The sequence below is a fragment of the Terrapene carolina genome, unplaced genomic scaffold, assembly GCF_002925995.2.
Source record: "Terrapene carolina triunguis isolate 2854851 unplaced genomic scaffold, T_m_triunguis-2.0 Scaffold419, whole genome shotgun sequence".
Lineage (NCBI taxonomy): Eukaryota > Metazoa > Chordata > Testudines > Emydidae > Terrapene > Terrapene triunguis.
Genome location: NW_020664770.1, coordinates 831,979 through 849,587, shown reverse-complemented (window position 1 = coordinate 849,587; position 17,609 = coordinate 831,979). Strand labels below are relative to the sequence as shown.

Here is a 17,609-nt window from a genome sequence, read left to right as displayed (position 1 = left end):
ATTCTGGCAAATCTGGCCCCCTCCTGCCAATGGCCTAGATAAGGGACTTTGGCCGCCCCTATCTTGCACTTTGACACTTTTAATATGAGACCTGCATCTTTGGGTATGTCTATACAGCAATTAGACACCTGCGGCTGGCCCGTGCCAACTGACTTGGGCTTCTGGGGCTGTTTAATTGCAGTGTAGACTTCCAGGCTCAGGCTGGAACGCGGGCTATAGGACCCTGCACGATTGGAGGGTCCCAGAGCCTGGGCTCCAGCTCGAGCCCAGAAGTCTACATTGCAATGAAACAGCCCCACAAGCCATGCCCCATGAGCCCAAGTCATCTGGCACGGGCCAGCCATGGGTTTTTCTTTGCAGTGGACAAACCCTTTGAGTCTCTTCAGCACAATTCCTCTGCGGTCCTTATGACCTTCTCAGGAATTTCTGAAGATTGTGATATCATCAATGGAGGCCAAGTAAACGTGGTTTAGAACAGAACAGGGACTCGATTCATTATAGGCTAGATAGAAAATGTTCAGAGTCTTGTGGCTTTTGGAACTGATGCACCTCCTCACCAACCCTGACTTGAAACAAATATTTGAGCCCTCGCTGCTTGGCAGGTTCCCTTGCTCTTCTGAAAGCTGATCTCTCTTCAACCACATCTTTTGCAAAACCTTGAAAAATCATTATCTCATTTTGTGGCATCCCCCAAAGCTGCTCTTTCACCCCCCCCTCCCCCAAGAGCTGGCTGCATTATTATTTTTCTTTCTCAGTAAATCTGAGAACTTTGACAATCAGTGCGTGAGGTCTGGCAAGCCAGGGTCTGCTGAGCTCTTTCTAAACCGAATTTAAAATCATCCAGCATTACACAGCAGGGCTGACTGGACTCGGTACAAGTGCATGTCCACTTGGGGACCAGTGACCTGCGGTGATAATGGTGACCCAAATCAGCCTTCTTAAAACAGTGTCGTTTAATCTTAACAGTAGGAACACAGCACAGCAAGAGACAAGGCAGGCTATACTTCCTCGAAGAACCCCCCAGCCTCTGGAGGTCAGGAGGCAATTGCATCCTCTAAACCATCTCAGCGAACCAGGCTCTCCTCTAGTCAGGAGGGATGCAGTCCTAGGAAAGCTGGGCTAGCAGACCCACCATGTGTGGGCAGAGGTAGCATGTCACAGTTAATTGTCCTTGGTGTTTGCAGAGGAGCTCTTCTCTGAGCTATTGTCCATCTTCCTGGGTCATTTCCTGAATACCCAGCTGTTGAATTAACCCAATATGTGCATACAAAAACATCTTTACAATATTCAGACAAACATCATACAGTATTCACAGATTGCTACAGGGTAACCCATAGAGCTCGCTTTAGCATTTATTTTATTCAGCAGTAATGCAAGGAACCTACAGGCCTGTATCCTGTAAGATGGGTTGTTAATTATTTTTTGTCAAGGTCCAAATTTCTTAGGCAACATATAGGCAAGGTCCAGACTCCAGAGAAACATTTTTCACACCACAGTAACAATAATAACAAGTAATTTAAAAGATTTTGCGGTCCATTCAAAAACGTCTGGCGGTCCGGATTTGGCCCGCAGTCCACCTATTGACTACTCCTGATGTAACATATTATAAAAGTTATATCCCAGTCTGTATGCAGGGGGAGAGAGAGATGTATCCCTTGGGAGATGCCAGAACGATGGCCACTGCTGATGATGAGGAAGGTGATGATGAAGCGGAAGATAATGGCTAACATTTCCGGTTGTTCTGCAAGGGATGGTGGGAGTATATGGATGTTCAGATGTACAGTCTGTATTATCTCAGTCTACCTTGCTGGGTTAGAGTGTTTGTGACTTTGATGAATGTAGTAATAAACTATTACAAAGACAGAAGGGTTCCTAAAGTGTGAGTGTTGCAACCATGCACATCAGGGTTCCCAACTGAACAATAATTTTAATAATACTGGGCCTGATCTTGGGACAAGAACCATCAATATCTCAGAGTGATAACTGGGAATTCTTAAGTAATCGATACAAGTCATAGATCGGGCTACAACAGGCAACTCCAAATCCATCACAAGAATATTAAAATAATAAATTCCACCCCCTCCCCCAAGTTTTCAAATAAATATTTTTCTGGCCATCACCCTTCTCAGGGCTTCCTTTACCTCCTTATTCCTCAGGCTGTAGATCAAAGGGTTCAGCATTGGAGACACCACTGAGTAGAACAGGGAAAGCAGTTTGTCAGTGTTAAGTGAGTAGCGGGATTTGGGTCTCAGATACATCACGATGCTGGACCCGAAAAACAAGGTCACCACAATGAGGTGGGAGGAGCAGGTGGAGAAAGTTTTGCTCCTGCCCACGGATGACGGAATACTGAGGATGAGCAGGAAGGGGACCGTGACAAAGGTGACAGCGATGATGAAAACAGCTATTTCGTTCCTGTAAGTATCTGCGCAGGCCAGCTTCAGCAGCAGGGGTAGGTTGCAGAAGAAGTGGTTGATCTTATTAGGCCCACAGTAGGGCAGAGTGAACATGAAAGTTGTCTGCCCAACTGCCACCAGCACCCCGATGAGCCAGGACACAGTTGAGAGCTGGAGACACACACCTCTGCTCATCATGGTTGTGTAGCGCAGAGGGTGACATATGGCCATGTAATGGTCATATGCCATGGCAGCCAGCAGGCAACACTCTGTGATCCCCAAGAAGGAGAAGAAATACATCTGTGTGGCACAGCCCAGGAAGGAAATACTCTTGTCCTCTGAGAGGAAGTTCACCAGCATTTTGGGGATAGTAGCCGAGGTATAACCGATTTCCAGAAAGGACAAGTTCCGAAGGAAGAAATACATGGGGGACTGAAGGGCAGGGTCCACTACCGTGATTGTGATGATGAAGATGTTTCCCACCACGGTGATGAGGTACAACAGCAGCACCAGAAAAAAAAGTGAAACTCGGAGCTCTAGGATGTTGGAGAAAGCCACAAAGAAGAACTGTGTCAGAACTGTGTGGTTCCTGCTAGCCATGTCCTACAGTTGTTTTCTATCTGTGGAGATAATAAAATCATAGAATCATAGAACTGGAAGGGACCCCAAGAGGTCATCTAGTCCAGTCACCTGCACTCAAGGCAGGACTAAGTATTATCTAGACCATCCCTGACAGGTGTTTGTCTAATCTGCTCTTAAAAATCTCCAATGATGGAGATTCTGCAACCTCCCCAGGCAATTTATTCCAGTGCTTAACCACCCTGACAGTTAGGAAGTTTTTCCTAATCTCCAACCTAAACCACTCTTGCTGCAATTTAAGCTCATTGCTTCTTGCCCTATCCTCAGAGATTAAGGAGAACAGTTTTTCTCATTCCTCTTTGTAACAACCTTTTATGTACTTGCAAACTGTTATCATGTCCCCTCTCAGGCTACGTCTTCACTACAGGGGGGGGGGTCGATTTAAGATACGCAAATTCAGCTACGTGAATAGCGTAGCTGAATTCGACGTATCGCAGCCGACTTACCCCGCTGTAAGGACGGTGGCAAAATCGACCTCCGTGGCTTCCCGTCGATGGCGCTTACTCCCACCTCCGCTGGTGGAGTAAGAGCGTCGATTCGGGGATCGATTGTCGCGTCCCGACGAGATGCGATAATTCGATCCCCGAGAGGTCGATTTCTACCTGCCGATTCAGGCGGGTAGTGTAGACTTAGCAGTCTTCTCTTCTCCAGACTAAACAAACCCAATTTTTTCAATCTTCCCTCATAGGTCATGTTTTCTAGACCGTTAATCATTTTTCTTGCTCTTCTCTGGACTTTCTCCAATTTGTCCACATTTTTCCTGAAATGTGGCACCCAGAACTGGACAGAATACTCCAGCTGAGGCCTAATCAGTGGGGAGTAGAGCAGAAGAATTACTTCTCGTGTCTTGCTTACAACACTTCTGCTAAGACATCCCAGAATTATGTTTGCTTTTTTTGAAACAGTGTTACACTGTTGATTCATATCTAGCTTGTGATCCACTATGACCCCCAGATCCCTTTGCATAGTACTCCTTCCTAGGCAGTCATTTCCCATTTTGTATGTGTGCAACTGATTGTTCCTTGCTAAGTGGAGTACTTTGCATGTGTCCTTATTGAATTTCATCCTATTTACTTCAGACCGTTTCCTCGGTTTGTCCAGATCGTTTTGAATTTTAATCCTATCCTCCAAAGCATTTGCAACCCCTCTCAGCTTGGTATGGTCCGCAAACTTTACAAGTGTACTCTCTATGCATTATCTAAATCATCGATGAAGATATTGAACAGAACCCGACCCAGAACCGATCCCTGCAGGACGCCACTCATTATGCCCCTCCAGCATGACTGTGAACCACTGATAACTACTCTCTGGGAATGGTTTTCCAACCAGTTATGCACCCGCCTTATAGTAGCTCCATCTAAGTTGTATTTCCCTAGTTTGTTTATGAGAAGGTCATGCGAGACAGTATCAAAAGCCTTACTAAAGTCAAGATATACCACATCTACTGCTTCCCCGCTATCCACAAGGCGTGTTACCCTGTCAAAGAAAGCTATCAGGTTGGTTCATTAACTGGTTAAGTTGGGTGAATCGTATAAGAAATTTATATACATATATATAATCTCTGACACAACAAATTTTCAGTGGTGCTTTCATTTGTGGATGCCCAGTGTAAGACATCTGGTACTTGATGTGCAGTGGCACTAAGATCCCACAGCTCCCATTGTCTTCAATGGGAAAGCCAGGCTCAATGTGTCGCAACTTGGACACCCAAAACAGGAGGCATTTAAAGCAAGTGGCCCATTTTGAGAATGTCAGCCTGGATCTCCCTGTTCTGTAAAATGAGGAGAGGATTGCTCTGTCTCACCGAGTGGACCAGGCTTTATTTCCTGTTCCCCAGGTCAGGTTACAGAGGTTGATATCCCTGGTTCCGTTACCAGACACACCCAATGTGGTCTGGCTACACAACATTTTGGAGCAAGCCGGAGTGAGTCCCCCAGCCCAGGTCAGCAGACTTAGTCCACCCACCTCACTACAATTCATATCCTGAGCTCCATCCTCACCTGCTATCATTTTCCTGTGAGAGTTCATTTGGGATCATAGTGATCGCTGTGGGGCATTTAGTGATTTAATTAACTCAAGACAAAAATGATAAAAGACTCAAAACCACCCCATGATCTGTGGGTGAACAGTTTTCACAAAGCAATCACTCTCTGTCTAACCTATCAATCCTCATCCTCAAAGAAAACCTGCACAACACTTTCAAAAGACAACCCTGGGAGCTTAAATTCATAACTTTGCTAGACACTAAAAATCATGGACTGAACAGAGACATTGGATTTTTGGCTTATTACAAGAATCTGTAACCCCCACTAACGCTCCCCCACCCAGCTGCTTTTTTCTACCCCCTTTCCTTTCCTCCCTATGGCTGGACGGGTGTTAACAAGCCACTTCACCTTGAATGGTCCCTTGAAATATGTGTTAACTACTTATGCTAAACAATCAGTTCCACCTTGTATTTATTTATGACACTCTCTGGCTTTGTCTACATTAGCACTTTTGTCTGTCAGGGGTGTGAAAAAAAAATCCGCGCCTGACCGACAAAAGTTTTACTGACAAAAGCGCCAGTGTGGACAGCGCTACGTTGGCGGGAGACGCTCTCCTGCTGACAAAGCTACCACCGCTTGTTAGGGTGGTTGTATTTTGCCCGCAGAAGAGCTCTCTTCTGTCAGCAAAGAGCAGCTACACAGGAGACCTTACAGCAGCACAGCTGTAGCAGCACAGCTATGCCAGTGTAAGGTCCATAGCATAGACATAGCCTAAGTACATTTCCCAGACCTCAAGAAGAGCTCTGCATAAGCTCAAAAGCTTGTCTCTGTCGCCAACAGAAGTTGGTCCAATAAAAAATATTACCTCACCCACCTTGACTCTCTAACATCCTGGGACTGACATGGCTACAACAAACACTGCATCTATCTATCTATCTATCATTTTCATAGAGACCCATTAAAACTATACTTAGCAGCCAACTCCCTGATTGCATTTTTTTCAGGCACAGAACTATCCTAAGTTCAGGGGGAGTTGGGTAAGTAACTCCCTGAGGTTCCTTTGGAAATTCCAGCTATAAATTATAATGCTTTGTATTATTCCTTACTATAACAAAATTGTAAGGAGAGAGGAATAACACACCAGTGGCTGACTCCCTGCTCCCTTGTGCCATGTGTAGTCATTTATACCAATGCAAGGTGAGTGCAAAATGACTCCATATCAGAATTACCCACTTGTACTGGCAGGAGTGTTTCTATACCCATTCAGCACTCACATCACTCACATGGAAATGACTACACAAAAGGTACAAAGCAGTGGAGAAAAAGGACCAAGCTAAAAATATGTACCGATGTGCTTGGTTAAAAAGCAATAACATGTAGAAAACACATTGACTTTAAAAAAAATATTCTAATCTAATATAATCATGTGCTTTAAAACTTACGTGCAGCTGAGCGAATAGCGTGTTGAGCAACTCTGAAGAAGCCAAGCCTTGAGGAGTCTGAGTATTTAAGTTTTTTTATGCCTCCACTGAGACAGGTTCCCTGGTGCATTGAATCCTTGAAACGTAAGAGACTCGTAGATGAGACAAAGAAATTTTTTTCTCTCTTTGGGGTGGAGAATATACGGCTTCATAGTCAGGGTCAAAGTTTCCAGGGACAGCTGTTTTGAACAAGGGATGGTGGAAAATTTTCCATCAAAACTTTTTTCACTAGAAAATTGGGTTTCCAATTAAGCTAATGCTTCAACAGAAGTGTCTGCTTTGGAAGACAGGAATCCCCAAAACTTTTTGAATATGGGACTAAAGTCCTTAAATCACTGATTTTGAACTTATTACCCATGAGGAACCTCACTATTTCTCTCTCTCTCTGAGGTACTTCTATGGCCTTCATAGGAGTAAGCACCTCATACCATTTCTTTAGCCTCACAACTCCCCTGTGATGTAGGCAGTGCTGTGATCCCCATATTGCAAACAGGGAGCAGACGCACCCAGAGATAGGGGTCAGCCTTTCAAAGGTATTTCAGAGCCTAAAGATGCAGAGAGGCCCCTTGTGAGATTTTCAAAAGTGCTTAAACAGGGAAGGGCCGAAATCCAAAGGGTCTAGATTCACAAAGGCACTTAGGTGCCTAACTATTGCTTTAGGCCCCTGAAGATCCCACAATCAGGCCCCCTCTGGGATTCACAAAACTTCTGCTGAACTGCCATCAAACCCTGTCGGTGCCAAAACTCCGTGGGCTTCTACTTTTTTGCAGTAAAAGTTCCCAAGGTGCCTCCATTTCTGCCTCTGGGCATATGCTCCGGAGCACAACGCCAGCCAGACGGACACCTGAGCCCCAGAGCAATGCACGAGCTGGGGAAGATAGGCGGTCCTCTGCCTCATTTGTCTGCGGGGCCCAATTTGGTAAACATGGTCAGAGCTCACCTACCGGATTGGGCCCTTATAGGCCAGCTTATGCAAAGCAAGAATGGGCTGGAATGGGGGGAAGAGGAGGACCTCCCTCATAACTTTTAGCCCAGTGGTTAGGCTATGTAGCTGGGGTATGAGATAACCCTGGTTCAAGTCCCCCCTCTGCCTCACAGGGAGAAGGGATTTGAACAAAGATCTGCCACCTCTCAAGTTTCATAGATTCCAAGGTCAGAAGGGACCATGGTGATCATCTAGTCTGACCTCCTGTATAACACAGGCCGGAGAACTTCCCCCAAAATAATTCCTACAGCAGAACTTTAAGAAAAATATCCAATCTTGATTTATAAACTGTCAGTGAGGGAGAATCCACCATGACCCTTGGTAAATTGTTCCTATGTGTAATCACCCTCACTGTTACAAATTTACACCTTATTTCCAGTCTAAATTTGTCTAGCTTCAACTTCCAGCCACTGGACCGTGTTGTACCTTACTCTGACAGATTGAAGAGCCCATTATTAAATATTGCTTCTTTAGGTAGGTACTCAAACTGTAATGAAGTCACTGCTTCACCCTCCCTTTGTTAAAATAAATTGATTGAGCTTCTTGAGCCTATCACTATAAAGCAGGTTTTCTAATCCTTTAATCAGTCTTGTGGCTCTTCTCTGAACCTCTTCAATTTATCAACTACTTGTCCACAAAGCATAACATTCCTCTGCTCCATGAAGCTACTGTCTGTTATAAAGAAATATAAAAGACAAAAATAAAACCATAATTAAAAACATTTCCCAAATCTCACCAACCTCAGCAGCAATCCTGCCCCTAATTCCCCTGCCTTGACCTGTGATCTTGAAGTCCTGTCTAAGACTTTGACTTTTTTTCTGTTTCCCATACACAAAGAGTAAGCATATACTTTCCAGCTGAGCCTTTTAAAGCTGTCTAGAGGATTTGGACACACAGTTCCCACTGGTTTTATTGTGAATTGGATGACTGAATCCCTTAGACAACTTTGAAAATCTCAGCCTCAGTCTCAATGACTTTTAATTTTATATTAAAGGCAAACTTTTTATTTTATATTAAATCCCAGCAACAGAAGAAGGAAGAAAAATAAAATCTCCACAACAGAGAGCACAGTGTGTGTATCGCCTCAGTAATTTTGTTTTAGAAGTGAGCACAAAATGGTAGCTTCCCCCAGGAAACTGCTAGTAATTTAGAGCCCAATTCAGCACAACACTTGAGCACATGCTTAACTTGCAGGGCAATCTAGGGTGGCAGAGGATGGGGATAGGGGATTGTAAGGTCCCAAATTGTGCATGAAAAGATGGCGGAGATGAGAGGTTTATACTGGTTTTATTTCATGCCTAGGATTTCAATATTTCTGTAGGATTTAGGCTGTAGTGCATGGTTCTGTGATTATGATTTTATCTGAAATAGAATCTAATCCACTCTCCATAATATCAAATCCAGTTTGAAGCCCTGGTCTGGATTCTCCAGCTAGTCCTTACACTGCTGGCCAAAAGGAGGAGGCAGGTTTTAGAACAAGTATAGAATTAAGTGGTGCCAATGTATTAACGTTTAATTCTATGTTCTCCTAATTATACTGCATAATTTGTTTGGTTCCACTAGATACAAGCCATAGCAGATGCAGAATGGGGAAATCAAATGTCCGTCAGAGATTTCATCCTCCTGGGATCCAGGAATACCCAAAAACTGAAGGTTCTTCTCTTCTTGCAGCTTCTAGCGATCTACATTGAGACCATGGCTGGGAACATCCTCGTTGTTGCACTACTTGTGGGTGATCAGAACCTTCACACCCCCATGGACTTCTTTCTGCTTGGAGATCTGCTACACTTTGCCCATCTTGCCCAGAATGCTGGCCAATCTTCTAACTGGGGACAGACCCATTTCTGTTAGCAGCTGCATCATCCAATTTTATGCTTTTGATTCTCTGGCAGGTGCTGAATGCTCTCTTCTAGCTACAGTGTCTTATGATCAGTAGTTAGTGATATATAATCCTTTGCATTATGCAGCCCTTATGAATGGCAGGTTCTGCCTCCAGCTAGCAGCTGGTCTTGGATGAGCAGATTTCTGGCTACTTCCATATTAATGGGTATGATGTTACAATTGGTTTTCTGTGAACAAATGAAAGTAACCTTTGTGATTAAATCCCAGTGACAAACCTCTCCTGCAGTGACACTCACACGCTGGACCTTATAACTTTCACCATAGCCTTTATATTCACCCTGCCCCATTTCTTTTGACAGTGAGGTCCTACGTCTTCTGGGCATGCCCACTACTCTGAATTCAGAGTCTCTTTCCTTGAACGCTGTGCGATATGCTTCAAGTTCACTGTTTGTCAGTCACGGCTAGTGACAAGCCTATTTGCTGGACCATTTAAAGAAAAGAAACGCAAATGGGAGTGAACTCACAAGAAGTACTTTGTCCTGAACCCTGCGTAAGGGGCAGTGCAGACACTGCCCCAGGAGCAGACCAGGAGACAGATTTTGTCCACGAGAGTCTCTCACTCTTCCCTTACCCCAAAGAAGAGGTAATATGAACCAGTTCTAGGCCCCACTGCAATTCACAACCCCCCGGTCAGTTGCTGCCGAACCCTGTAGGTGTCACTTGGAGTCGGTACCTAAATGTTGGAAGTGAATCTTCCCTATGTACCGATGTTTGTGTAACTTTAGCGTCCTCGTGGCCAAGATGGAGTCTGCTCTGCAGGCAGTTCTGGCCAAGAGAAGGCGGGTGCAGGAATGCAGCAGGAAAAATCCCTTCCACCCCAGGGGCACCTGTTCCAACCCCCCCGAGTGAACACCCACACCCACAGGAAAAGTACAATGGATATAACAAGGGAAATATTTATTTGCAGAGGGATGAGAGAAGAAAAACAACATGGGGAAATATAAGGGAGGGTAAAACAGGGTTGCATCCAAACCAAGTCCCCACAGGCCCAATGGTAGCACAGTCTGGAAGGGCAGACACTGAGCCATGTGTCTGCACACAGAGTTCAGGAGTCCTGAGCAAAGTTCCAATAAAGGGGTGAGTCTTGGGTGCTCCTGGTCGTCTTCGGCGCCAGTGAACTTTCTCCCAACAAACCCCTCCGGTGCCCTCTTCTGACACTCTCTGCAAAGCCACACAGAGCAACCACCTCCCCACGTAACTATCTAGCAACCTCCCTCCTTGTTCCCAATGCAGAGTCCCAAGCCGCAGTACTCCCAGCCCCATGCAGCTCTGGGCAGCAGTGATACTGGGTCCAGCTCCAGCCTGTACTTCTCGGGCAATTCCCCCCTGGCACAGTGCTCCTCCTGGCTCCTGTCCTGGGGTGTCCCCGATCACCCTGTCCTTCCCAGGCTGCAGGCAGGTTCTCTCCTGCTTTACTTTTCCCAGGGCCTGCAGGCTGCCTCTCCCTCTCCTTGGAGCTCCAGCGCTGCCCCCTGGAGTTTCCCTTTTTTCTTACTATCCCTCTCCCCGTAAGGAAAAAGATTTAAAGGGGCCTGTGATGGGTTGGATCACAGAAACCCCCTTGGGAGCTGCCACCCGATGTGCAAAGACTACCCCTGCTTCTGTTTTCCCTGCCAGCTCAGGACTCCAGCACCCTGTCTTGCTGAGCCAGACACTCCCATCTGGCTCCAACACAGACCCAGGGTCTGAATCACTTGCCCCAAAGCTGCAAGTTTACCTGAAAACAGCTCACAGAAGTGTGCTTGTCTTTAGCACTCAGATGCCCAACTCCCAATGGGGTGTAAACCCAAATAAATCTGTTTTACCCTGCATAAAGCTTATGCAGAGTAAACTCACAAATTGTTCGCCCTCTATAACACTGATAGAGAGATATGCACAGTTGTTTGCTCCCCCAGGTATTAATACATACTCTGAGTAAATTACTAAATAAAAAGTGATTTTATTAAATACAGACAGTAGGATTTAAGTGGTTCCAAGTAGTAACAGACAGAACAAAGTAAGTCACAAGCAAAATAAAATAAAATGTGCAAATCTATGCCTAATCAAACTGAATACAGATAATCTCACCCTCAGAGATGCTTCAGTAAGCTTTTTCTCAGACTGGACATCTTCCAGGCCTGGGCACAATTCTTTCCCCTGGTACAGCTCTTGTTCCAGCTCAGGTGGTAGCTAGGGGATTCTTCATGATGGCTCCTCTCTCCCTCTCTGTTCTCTTCCACCCCTTTATATATCTTTTGCATAAGGCGGGAACCCTTTGTCCCTCTGGGTTTCCACCCCCCCACACACACACTGGAAAAGCACCAGGTTAAAGATGGATTCCAGTTCAGGTGACATGATCACGTCACTGCAAGACTTCATTGCCCACTTGCCAGCACACCCATATACAGGAAGACTAACAGGTAAACACAGCCATCTGCGGACAATGGTCCTTGTTAATGGGAGTCATCAAGATTCCAAACCATCATTAATGGCCCACACTTTACATAATTACAATAGGCCCTCAGAGTTACATTTTATATTTCTAGTTTTAGATACAAGAGTGGTACATTTATACAAATCAGATGATCATACTCAGTAGATTATAAGCTTTGTAATGATACCTTACAAGAGACCTTTTGTATGAAGCATATTCCAGTTACGTTATATTCACTTATTACCATATTTTTTCTAAAACTATCCCAGTTACATTATATTGACTTATTATCATGTTTTTATAAAACCATATAGACTGCACAACATCACAGGGCCATACTCTCTAAACCCCAAAGGGGTTACATTTTTGTCTCTGAGCATGTGCCCTGCTGCTCCATTCTAGGCGTCCAGATGCCTAAGCCCGAGCGCAATGCGAGAAGATGTACCACTCTAACTGTGGACTCAGTTATACCGGCATAAATGTGGAGAAGCCAATGATTGAAATTCTTGAAGCTGCCTAAGGAATTTGGAAGTCCAGTTCTGAAAACTGATGGGAATTGAGGCATCCAAATTTTCTAGGGGCCTCTGAAAAATCTCAGCCTTCTGGATGCAAAGGATCAAATAATAGAAATTTTTTTTTGGCATATCATATATGAAACTTTGGAAATACAGAACAATCACCCAATATCAACCTATCATTACTCACCATGTCACAACAGGTTTTGACAAACAAATCTATACAGCTGGTCAGAACATGTTTTTGTTTTTTTCCCCCCCAAGGGAAAATGTTGACTTTTTTTGAAAAAAAAAATAGATACCCCTCCCAAACCTGAAAACTGAACAATATTTGGCCGCAAACTGCTGAAAACAAATATTTTTAGACAAAAACTGCCACCCTCCAAAAGTTTGCAAGAGAAGCATATACTTTCCATAAAAAAAAATTAATCACACTCCCAATTCTCTGAAAAAAGTTGATGAAAATTTTTTGACCAGCCCTAATAATCTCGTTTGTCTGACTCAGTTAATTAGCCATGTCTAGAATGTTCTTCATAGTCACATCTTTGTACTACACTAAGGTGTAACAGTGATGGTTGGAAAATATTGGTCAAATGAGGTTTGGATTAAAAATAGAGTGAGGGTGGAAATCATGAACATTTTAGTGATTTTCCACCCTCATTTTCTGACCAGATCCATTGTGTACATAGAATACCACTCAGGAGGTATTCTAGTCCAATCCTCTGCTCAAAGCATGACCAATACCCGCTAAGTCATCCCAGCCAAAGCTTTGTCAAGCCAGGCCTTAAGAACCTCTAAGGATGGACATTCCATCACCTCCCTAGGTAACCCATTCCAGTGCTTCACCACCCTCCTAGTGAAAAAGTTTTTCCTAATATCCAACCAAAACCTTAGGAGGTTCAATCCTCTAATTTGTCTAGGTACCTCTGTATCCTATTCCTACCCTCCAGTGTATCCACCAATTTAGTGTCATCTGCAAACTTGCTGAGGGTGCAGTCCACACCATCCTCCAGGCCATCACCATATAGGCCACCACCGCCAAGAGGAAAACCTCCATCCCTGCTAGAGCCACCAGGAAATAGAGCTGCAACATGCAGCCAGTGAAGGAAATTGTGTTGCTTTCTGACAAGAGGTTTTCCAGCATCTTGGGCATGGTAGCAGTGGGCCAGCAGATGTCTAACAAGGAGAGGCTGCTGAGGAAGAAGTATATGGGGTTGTGCAGCTTAGCCTCAGTCCCTATGGCTATGAAGATGAGGCCATTGCCAGAGAGGGTTATCAAGTAGATCAACAGAAAGGCAATAAAAAGGGAGAAGCAAATGTCTGGGCAATTGGAAAGTCCCGTAAGGATGAATTCGGTCACCACTGTCCCATTGTCCATTTCTCTGCTTGAAGAGGAGCTCTCCTGCAAGAGGTTAAATTAAAGCGATTTCATTATGTGAAATTCTATGCATGGGAATGATGGATGGTTTTTGTGTTAAGGCAAAGGAGAGGGAGACAGAAGATCTAGGTTCTCTTCCATAGGCATGTGCGTACCAGTTTCCCCCCAATGATAAACATTCTCAGATTGATACATTTTGGGGTGTGTATTTTTTTAACCAAATTGAAACATTTCATTTTGGGTAGGTTAGACATTAAACTCTCTCCCCCTGAGCTGCTTCAGTGATTCATGGGAGTTGTAGTGTAGGTGCTTCATGCTCCCATTTTCCTCTGAGCTGGACTCCCTGGCTGGATTACATCTCATCTGATGTATTGTAATGGAGGCATAAACAGGAGAATATCAACTAGGCATAGAGAGGTTATTTTACCTCTATATTTAGAACTGGTGCATCCGCTGCTGGAATCCTGTGTCCAGTTCTGGTGACCACAATTCATGAAGGATGTTAATAAATTGGAGAAGGTTCAGAGAAGAGACACAAGAATACCCCAAGTATCAGAGGGGTAGCCGTGTTAGTCTGAATCTGTAAAAAGCAACAGAGGGTCCTGTGGCACCTTTAAGACTAACAGAAGTATTGGAGCATAAGCTTTCGTGGGTGAATGCCCACTTCTCTTGCATCTGATGAAGTGGGCATTCACCCTCGAAAGCTTATGCTCCAATACTTCTGTTAGTCTTAAGAATGACCAAAGGATTAGAAAACATGCCTTATAGTGATAGATTCAAAGAGCTCAATATATTTAGTTTAACAAAGAAGGTTAATGGGTGACTTGATTACTGTCTATAAGTACCTACATTGGGAACAAATATTTGGTAATGGACTCTTCAATATAGCAGAGAAAGGTATAACAAGATCCAATGGCTGGAATCTGAAGCTGAACAAATTCAGACTGGAAATAAGGCATACATTTTTAACAGTGAGGGTAATTAACCATTGGAACAAATTATCAAGGGTCGTGGTGGATTCTCCATCACTGACATTTTTAAATCAAGATTGGTATTTTTATTAAAAAGATCTGCTCTAATTCAAATAGGAATTATTTTGGGGAAGTTTTATGGCCTGTGTTATACAGGAGGTCAGACTAGAAGATTAGTGGTTCCTTCTGGCCTTGGAATCTATGAATTTTTGAATGGGTCAACCAGAAGGGAGTCCTCAGTGCATCATGGGAGATGTAGTCCAGCCCGTGAGCCTAGCCCACAGAAGAGAACAAAAGAATGAGGCATCTGAACTACAGCTCCCACGAAGTATCATGGCTGCTCAGTTGGATGCACATGGAGGTCCAACTGCCCTGAAATTGAATGTTTTGACTGGATTTGACAAACTGATATTTTCATTTCAAATCTTCCTGATCCAGAACAAAATATTTCATTCCAATTTTCCATCAGGAAGAAAATTGAAAATGTTTGGCTGAAACTCCTGTGGAAAATTTTGATTCTGACAAAACTGCATTTTCTGTCAAAAAACAGTTTGATGGAAAATTCCCAAGCAGCTGTCTCTATTTGCTACTTTCCAGTCATATAGTACAATATAGACTATATATTTTGTTAGCAGCTCAGCCACTTATCAGCTATCTTCACCCTTTCTAACATGTCTTTGATTGACTTCTCTTCCTGCCAGGTTTCTCTCCATTCCTAATTTAAATAATACCCCTATAGAATTGTTTTGTTTTTTTTTAAACTACTAAGCTAGCAGTCTGATCCACCTCTGTTTATGGTAGGGGATTGGCTGGAACAGCTTGTGATCAGAGCTGTAGCATGAGGATAGGTGCGGCCGCACTTTAAGAGATCAAGGACACCTCATTTCAGCACCGAATCCTGTCGGTGGTGTCAGTGGAAGTGCGCGGACTAAGCTCACACATGGGGGGCAGAAACACCCCCAGAGAAGCAGGGTCCTCCAGATCCTGACTGGGGTTGGGGCTGCTGCCACCCTCTTCCCCCCTTTGTCTGAGGTGTGTCCCTCTCTGTCTCCCGGCCATTGCCCTGAGCAATGGGCTGTGAAGAAGAGGCATCTCTCCTCCCCCCCCCGCCCAGGCTAGACAGGAGCAGAGGAGGGGAAGCGGGAGGAGTGGTAGCTTCAAACGAGATAGCCCTGAACCACTTCTTTCTCCACAGAAGGCTGGTCACCTCCTCCCTGTACTGTGCTGCCGAGTGGAGTAGTCTGGGAGCTGACCTTATTCGTGAAGACAGAGGCAAAAAAATCATTGAGTACATTAGTTTTTTCCACATCCTTCCCCATTCAGTAAGGGGCCTACACTTTCCCTGACCTTCTTTGTGTTGCTAACATACCTGAAGAAACCCTCCTTGTTACTCTTAACATCCCTTGCTAGCTGCAACTCCAAGTGTGATTTGGCCTTCCTGATCTCACTCCTGCATGCCTGAGCAATATTTTTATACTCCTCCCTGGTCATTTGTCCAATCTTCCACTTCTTGTAAGCTTCTTTTTTGCATTTAAGATCAGCGAGGATTCACTGTTAAGCCACGCTGGTTGCCTGCCATATTTACTATTCTTTCTACACATCTGGATGGTTTGTTTCTGCAACCTCAAATCAAATCCTGAGTGAAAGATAAGTTTGGGGCAGATCCGAGCCATAGTCTGAGCCCCAGTTGTGTGGAAAAAAGAATCCTTAGAAGAACTTGATTTTGCAAATGCTGTTGCTTGGGGTGGGGGCCTGTATCTCTGGACCCTCTGGTTCAGATTTGGAACCCTAATGTTACCTAACTGCCCCACGAGGCAGGGAAAATTTGTAACCATTTAGAATGATTCATCTTTAAAGAGAAAGTGAAGCTTAACCCTAATTATAGCTAGACTTGGCAGAATTCATTTAAAAAATATAATTTGATGGATAATATTGATGTTCAGTTTTAAACACTATTTTGAATTTCTGATTTTCATAGTCATGCAAAATTATGGGAGGTCAGACAATTGTTTAATGACAGCAGATATTGAGATTTAAAAAGTTAAAATTTTATAAACCATTAACACACAAATTGTCAACTCACATGTCAAAATATACAAAGTAAATATCCTGAAGTCAAACTCCAATAAGTTTTCAAGCAGCACTTTTCTTACTTTGCCTGTCTGCACATTTTGATTATTCTCGATGGAAATATTTTTCTTCGGTGTGTGTATGGGGAAAATCGACATTTACCAATAAAAATTGAATCCTCCCAAGCCTAATTATAGAAGAGCTGGCACTCTGCATATTCTGCTCTCACGACGACACTAATAGGGCATCAATGAATTGAATGAATAGAGAATCTGATGGAGTTCTGGGGAAATAAGATGTATCTGCCAGGTGCTGCCCCAGACCAGGCTGTGTTCACCCACAATCATGCTCACCTCGGGCTTGACATTACAGGACACTGAGTGCCCATAATTCCCACTGGCTTCACTGAGAGCTGTGGGTGCTCAGCATTTCACAGGAAATGCCCAGCACCCTGTAGGAATGGACACCATGTGCTTTCTCTGCTTTCTATAATTGACAGATCAGACTTCAGAGTGCTGGTATATGGAAATCTACAAAACAAGGGTACCCCGGGCAATAAGGGATCAAAGCAGCCATTCACACAGGGGTCTCAAGAAACTCCATTGTAGAGATGAGGAAACTGAGGTCCAGAGAGGTGAAGTCAACCAGTAACAAAACAGGGAATAGAAGTCAGGTGTCTCTGTGCCACTATCACAGTACTGACCTTTCTTCTTCACTGTCCCACCTCAGGGCTCCCAATCTTACAGAGTTATTGGGCCCTGAGACTTGATTCACATCTTACATTACCATTGCACATTGAAGGAGCTAGATGAAAAGAAATATTGAGTATGTGGTGCAATCCACAATAAAGGGACCTGGTATAAAACACAGTGTG

At 44.1% G+C, this 17,609-nt stretch overlaps 1 protein-coding gene across 1 annotated transcript; it reads right to left on the bottom strand.

Annotated features, from left to right (window-relative positions):
* Positions 1-2,093: 2,093 nt before the first annotated feature.
* Positions 2,094-2,996, bottom strand: LOC112119463 (olfactory receptor 10A4-like). The gene has a single exon (XM_024218134.1). The coding sequence runs from the start codon at positions 2,994-2,996 to the stop codon at positions 2,094-2,096; it is 903 nt and encodes a 300-aa protein (XP_024073902.1).
* Positions 2,997-17,609: the final 14,613 nt, after the last annotated feature.

What these genes read in the sequence shown, in the direction of transcription:
- LOC112119463 (XM_024218134.1), bottom strand. Translation starts at nt 2,996, where the DNA reads ATGGCTAGCAGGAACCACACAGTTCTGACACAGTTCTTCTTTGTGGCT.